We start from the raw sequence: 6,992 nt of genomic DNA, 5'->3' as shown, positions 1-6,992 counted from the left end.
AGCCAGCTCTTGTGCCCTGTTGGAACTCCCTTCCCATGTCCCAAGGAAAAGATTCCTTGTATTCACTGAGTGATGAAATGATAATAGTGAGAAGCAGCTTTTGAGCACTCCATCTTTGCTGCCCAGAGGGATAGCAGAATTGCAGGGCTTGGAAGGGACCTCCAGAGATGGTTCAGTCCAACCACCATCAAGTTGGCTTGGCTATAGACTATCCATCTTTGCTGCCCAGTTCCAAATACATCAGCCACAGAGCACTTTTATGCTCATGGCACATTTATATAGCGAAGGGTTCATAAAGCACCTGTGCTCCCCCAGTTGATGAGAGAGGGCATCCAACCCCACCATCCTTTGGACCCAAGCTGGCAGGTTGTCCCCAGCATGATTCCGGCGCCTTTCACTGAGTGCATCACACACTGCTGCACTGAATCATTCCTTCCTCCAGCTCTCTCCATGTGTGGTGAGTGCCCCCACATCCCTTGAGTCAGAAAACACAAGAGCCATTACTGTATTGGGGATTTATTTGAAGGACTGGGGGTTGGGTTTTTCCCTTAACATCATTTACAGAGCATAAATCAGATAGTTTTTAAAAACTGCTTCCAAAGGTCACACTGCCCAACTGGCGAGCTCCAGAGACGGATCTCTGCCCGATGGGGAACTTGGTGAAACACCAGTGGCTTTACAACCACTTCCATGCTGAAGCGTGGCTCGAGCCCAGGTATTGTAAACACACACAAAGCCTACATAAGATGTGCAGCTAGCTTGGCTTATGTGACATACAACGTCAGATTATAACATTTGCCTCTTCTATAGCAACAGCTGTACAAAGATTTCAAAGCACTTCCATCTTACACGGTAGAGCAAATGGTGCTCACAGAGCCCTCTGAGCAAAGGCATATGAAATCCCATATTTCTCCATTACATAAAGAGGTTAAAAAAAAAATGTGACCACGAGGCCTCTGTACATCAAGAAGTGGAAGCCAGGCACCTTGGACTTCGCACTGATATCTTCCCAAGTGACTGAAGCACTACTGTACAAATTATTTTAACAACTAATTCTTAATTAAAGACAAAAAATATCAATGAAACAACACTTGGTGTTAGTCTAAGGGAATTAAATTATTTCTTGATTGAAAGCTAGTAATTATTTTAGTGAAATTTAAGGTATTTTCTGATCCTTGAGGTCTGGAGCAGAGGTCTCACCTCCCATCAGTGTTTTCGTCTGCTAGTGGGTCTTTGATTTCCCTGACTTGCTTTTTCTCCCCTTCTTAAAGCAGCACCTGCGGCAGCAGAACATGCAGCACTTCACAGAAATGAAGAGGATGAGGAGGACCACAGCCAGGAGGAAGGCAAAGACGTCCAGAGAGTGATACTGGATCCAGTTCAGGTCATGGGCAGCAGGGCGCAGGTGTGGGGCCCCTTTGTGTCTCATGACAAACTCTATCCAGTGCACAGCCAGGTCCAGAGGGTGGATGGGCCTGTCAAGGTGAAGCTCTGAGAGACGCTGGATGTTCTCTTTGTACCTGCCAAGACAAGGCATTGGCTGTGTTCGGTGACTTGTGCTGCTGGGACTCACTCCCCAGAGAAAAAAGGAACATAGAATCATTAAGGCTGGAGAAGGCCACAGATATCACCACCCCGTGCCCACCATGCCTGCTGACCATTCCCTCAGTGCCACTTTTCCAGTTCTTTAACACCCACAGGACTGCTGACCCCACCACCTTCGTGGGCAGCCGTGCTGCTGCATCACCGCTCCTCCTGAGAAGCAACATTTCCTGACACCGTGGAATCATAGAATTGCTCATGTTGGAAAAGACCTTAAAGATCATCAGGTCCAACCGCAACCTAAGCATACTACCCAAAATCTAAGAACTCAAAAACTTCCTTCGGAAGGATGCAATGTCAGTTGTCTGAGAGCCCGCTAGGGGCTCCTCCACATTCTTCCTGCCACCTCCACCACGAGAGAAGTAAAATAGTAGTTATGAGCCTTGAAAAGTGCTGCTTTCAATGCTAAACAAAGGAGAAAAGGTAACAGAAAAAGAAGTAGAAAAGCTTAGTTTCAGCCGTCAGCAAAATCTCCTGTTATCTTTCGTCATCTCAATATCTTTTGTCAGCTTTATTTCTTCCAGTACACTTGCACTCCATTTATTCTGACGCCTGCATCCTCTCAGATCAGGCTGTTCTCATCACCTAAAAACTGCAATCTCAGACTGCAAGAAGGATGGTGCTGGTACAGGGGTGGGACAAGGTTAATCCAGGGCAAACGATGCCTTCTCAGCAACGGAGCTGATGTAAGAAGGGATATAAGAACAGATTAGTATTGTGTTAAACTGGAAGTCAGAGTGCTGGTGTTATACAGCAGTAGAAAGAAAAAGTGCATATGAATTACTAACTTTTTATCATTGATAACTGCTTTCAGGGCATCGGAAATGTCTTTCGAAGTCATTTCTAGTATATTCAGTGTCAATCCTGCTCCCCGTGACTCCACTCGTTTCGCATTGTCCATCTGGTCTCCAAACAAAGGCATTAACACCATTGGCACTGCATTGCATATGCCCTCATAAATACCGTGTGAGCCTCCATGGGTGATGAAGGCACGAGTCTTAGGGTGAGCTGTGGAAGAAAGAGAGATCCGTTATGTCATGGTTACACACACCTAGGAAAAATACATTAAGGAAAAATGCCATTCTTAGGTGTACATTAAGAACTTTAGACTGTCATAAGCATTGTTACCTATGGGCAAACAATATAGCAGAGAACGGGACGTTATGGAACTATGGATTGTAGAGCTCCATCTTGGTTTGGGTAATCTCTGAAAAGCCCCTTCAGATCCTCCACAGCTTCTCAGGTGTTAGGATAAAATCACAACCAGTGAAACTTAAAAAGCAAAGTCATCGCTTTCTCTTTTACCATGTCTTCCATTTGCACGTCTCCCACAGCAGAGCCATATTGTCACGCCAAGTATAGCAGAAGTGCTGCCACAGCTTGAAGCAGTGATTGAGCATTTGGTGGAAGGCAGGGCAACCCAGGGGCGCTCAGGTGCGTGCAATGTATCTGATTGGAAAGGATGGAGCCAGGATCCACCCCTTCCCAGACCTCATTTAAGGGCTGGCTGTGGAAAAAAGGGGATCTTGTTGGAGATCCCTGCCTACTGGTCGCTCAAAAGTAAGCAGTTTTTCTTCCTTTGTTTCTGCTTCTATGGTTGCTGCGTTTGAGTTTGCTCTAATTTGCTACAGCCTAGTATTGTCCCTCTCTGCTATTAATGCTGTACTTCCCATCACATTACAACATTTCACCAAAAAATGCACTCCTGGCAATAACACGCACAATATGACCCCCTTTAAAAGTGTGAGAAGCTGCCTGGAAGTGCTTGCTTGAGAAATTGAAACTCCCCCTTCAGTCCAGGAGACAACAACAGGGCAGGAAAGCATAGCTGAGTGTTGAGACTGGATAATCAGAGACAAAACCTCCCCCAATACTTTACAATACCATAATTGAGAGTTGCAACACCTTTCCAAACAGTAAGGTGATCTTGAAATTGCAGTTAGAGAAGTTTCTAAAAGGCGAATTCTGTTTCGGACAGACCCGCAATGATACAGTCAGCAGAGATGATGGTAATGGGGCCTTGAAACTATGTGATGGAACTGAAAGCAATAAGATGGTACAACCCCAGGCATCCCAGACGTACCTAGGAGGTCATTCTGTGGCAGCCACTTGACAAGCTTCACGTTCTTTGGCAGGTTGGGGGGTGCCTCTCCTGTGTATCGCCACAGAACCTTTGGAGGGCAATAAACACAGTGTCAGTTCTCAACAAGCACACTCACACTGCTCCTCTGCTGGTTTGGAAAGCACAGCTAACAGCGTCTCTGCGCAAAACCTCTTTTGCCAACAACAGGGATGATGTTCTCTCTGACACTTGGGGAGCAGGAGAAAGAAGGGAGGGCTGAGCAACCCAGGAGCCAAAGACAATGTACTATATCTGAACACAGCATTGAATTGCTGTGCTGGAAGGAGGAAAGGGATACTGTACCGTCTGAGGGACTGATCCCAAGGCATCTGCAATTTCCATGGCTTTCTTCATGGGGATCTCGGAGACCATGGAGCCCAGCGAGAAGACAACAATACCGTGTTCCCCAGAAGCATTTACAATGGCTTCGAATTCCTGCCAACACAAAGCACATCCTCAGTCAAAACCCCTATTATGTCACAGGTGGCAACTTCTGTCACGTTTCCATGGAGGAAAAAAAAAAAAAGGATGCAGGTGGTTGAATGAAGGTATACAGGGGTGTGAATGTTTGCAGAAATGGAGCCCGAACCAAGGTTTGGAACGGATATGAGGGGAGGGGGAAAAGATTGTAAAACACTTGTGCAGCTCAAAGACATCAGTTTCTGTGCAATAAGAAAGATAATGTACCCGTTAAGTAGGTCAGTTAATCACCATGATTTTCCAATCCTTAAGTGAATACTCTGTGTTTTGCTTTTACACTTATGGAATTTCAGATGAGCTTGATTTAGAGTTGATGTTCTTCTTCTCAGACCGTGCAGCTGCAAGAGAGACTTAAGATTTTGAAGCGCTCCGTAAGAAGATAGCTTTGACTTCTGGTATCTGAAATGTTGTGTCCATTTTGACTACGGTAATACTCATCAGCTGCCAACTTCATCTGCTTTGTTTCTTTTATTTTTGATAAAAGAAAAACTAGAAGATCTGCCATTGGAATGGAAACGCAGATGAATTCTTATGTAAAACAAACAGCCAAAGACTGAAGTGAAAACCCAGTGTTGTAGAAAAATACTTGGTAAAGCCAAGGGAGGAGAGACAAAGTTGGAGGGAGTTGTTGTGAACATCAGAATGGAATAAAATGAATGAAGTCTGGCACAGAAATGTAATCTTTAGGGCCTGAGTGGATAACAGAGATTGACTCCCTTGGTTTTTGCTCTGTTGTGTATTTCTGTGGCTGACCAGAAAGCCGTAACCCACAGCCCTTTACTGAATCCAAATGGAAGGACCTTTCTGAAGGCTTGCCGATAGGTGGCATCTGAACAGCAGGCCTGAATCTCTCCTGCAGGCAAACAAGGTGAAACGCGGTTCAGATGTGGCTCTGTCACAGAAGATCTCTCTGAAGACAAGTTCTTCACTAGGTCATTGCAAATAGCTAACAGAGAACTCAGGGCTCCGTTACGTATGTACTCATGGGCATCTGGGAACTGCAAAGTCCTCCTCAGGTTTTGGGTGTTTCGGGCATGCATTTCTGTGGCTGCTAGGTTGACTTCCCTTCCTTACTTCCTATTGCAGTAGAACAGATGCTGCTGTTTCAGAGTGTGTTTAGCCCTTTTGTTTTCCGTGGGATCAATTGCTTGGTTTTATTATCTTCTTCAAACGTTCTTGTGTGCCAAAATCCAACTTTGTCACAACCTTTACAAACCCTCTGACAGTCCTGAGAAACGGGCCATGCAGTGGACATTTGCTCAACAAATAAGAAAAGCTATGTTAGGTTTCCTTAATGGAACTGGATAACCCATATTTATGAAGTTCAGCATTGTCCATACAAAATACACTTCCAGACCAGGTCTGGGACAAAGAATCTTATTTAAAATAAGCAGACCTCTTGCTGCTACACCAGAGAAGTAGAGTTTCAATTCATGTCTGCTACAGTCTCCAAAATTTCTGCTGAACTGCTTATCTGCTCCAGGGAAGGGAATGAGCATTACTTGGTCTGCAGAAGTCTTGTAGACATATTAAAAAATGAAATAACCTGAAAGAGGCATGTGGAAGGTAGTTAGGAATAAAAGGGAAAGCTCAGCTTTTCATGAACACTTGTCTGGTAATCTTGGAGGACTTCCAGAAAGCAATTTCCTCCTCATTGCACAAGGGATGAAGTGCAAAGTGCTTTTCTTAGCCACTTCCCCATTCATTTTGCCTGTTATCTTTTCCTATTGATAGGACCGCCATCTAATGGTATAAGCAAGCAGTGCAGACATATGAAAGTAATGGTGGGGTAGGGAAGGTAACTAACATTTGCCTAGTAAATGATTAAACACTGGTTTAATAAAAGGCTGGATAATCAGCACTAGAGTCCGTGTGTGGATGGTGCTACTGCACCCACCGTCTGTTCCTTTCAGAGAAAGAGTAGCAAAGCATTTTTTCACAAAAATCTGCCTAGCACATGCTGAACAGAAATAAAATACCTGATATACAAAACTACATTTTTATGACCACGGAAATCTATCAGAACAAGTACTAAAACCTGAGTACGACCCACCTGAGAGAGCTGCTTGTGAACACAGTTTATTCCTCCAATTACAATCATGTTGGGCATCAATGGTCTTGGATAATCTAACACAAAGTCATACCTCGTGAGCCAAATGGAAGCCTTGCCTAAGAGATCTAATACCATCACATCTCGCTGAAGGAACTCAGAAGCCAGTTTTTCATATGGTTGGAAAAAAAAATTGCAGAGGAAAAGATTGGAGGTGTCAAAGATGACATTCTTCACACGCTGGAGGAAGTTCATGTGATCTGTATGGTCTGTAAGTGCCCTGGGGATATAAGAAGGGGGATTGGGACACTGGGTGGCCTCAAAATCTAATCCACATGGCATTCCCCTCATGAAATACACAGAAGGGATGGAAAGGTGCTCAGCCAGTATTGCTCCACAAGGGAACACAGGGTCCGTAAGGAGAGCATCGAAGTTACTCTCCTTGAGATATCTGATAAGTTCTTCGTTGTGCAGTAACTGTTCACAGGATAGGAAACCTAAATCAAAGAGTCTATTTACTTTTTCTTGCAGTCTATGAAATCTCTCCAGAAATGATCCTTCTTCAAATGCGTCCTTAAAAAATGTGTGGAAATTGCCATCCATCTCTTCCTGTGTGAAAGGGACCGCGTAGGATTTCATAACAAAATTCTCTGATGGTTTTATGTGTAAATTGGCTTCAGGTGCAACGACAACTATTTCATGTCCTTTCTGCTTCAGAATTTCTAACATTTCCAGCAC

The 6,992-nt window shown here is 44.4% G+C and overlaps 1 protein-coding gene across 2 annotated transcripts in view; it reads right to left on the bottom strand.

Moving 5' to 3' along the window:
- Positions 1-500: 500 nt before the first annotated feature.
- LOC122162338 (UDP-glucuronosyltransferase 1A1-like) overlaps positions 501-6,992 on the bottom strand; it is a 120,887-nt gene continuing 114,395 nt past the window's right edge. Inside the window, exons 1-5 of one of the 2 annotated variants that reach the window (XM_042822610.1) lie at positions 6,258-6,986; positions 4,028-4,159; positions 3,686-3,773; positions 2,391-2,610; positions 501-1,520 (exon numbers count right to left, since the gene is read on the bottom strand). In XM_042822610.1, coding sequence (XP_042678544.1) covers positions 1,223-1,520; positions 2,391-2,610; positions 3,686-3,773; positions 4,028-4,159; positions 6,258-6,983 — 1,464 coding nt within the window. In that variant the 5' untranslated portion in view covers positions 6,984-6,986 and the 3' untranslated portion in view covers positions 501-1,222. Of the gene's footprint in view, positions 1,521-2,390; positions 2,611-3,685; positions 3,774-4,027; positions 4,160-6,257; positions 6,987-6,992 lie in introns of those variants that run through there. The other variant, XM_042822611.1, reaches the window with a different exon arrangement.

The sequence above is a fragment of the Centrocercus urophasianus genome, unplaced genomic scaffold (genome assembly GCF_019232065.1).
Source record: "Centrocercus urophasianus isolate 14NV4802_14NV808 unplaced genomic scaffold, USGS_Curo_1.0 seq_20, whole genome shotgun sequence".
In the NCBI taxonomy this organism is placed as follows: Eukaryota; Metazoa; Chordata; class Aves; order Galliformes; family Phasianidae; genus Centrocercus; species Centrocercus urophasianus.
Note: the sequence above shows the minus strand (reverse complement) of the source record. Positions and strands in the feature narration are given on the sequence as shown.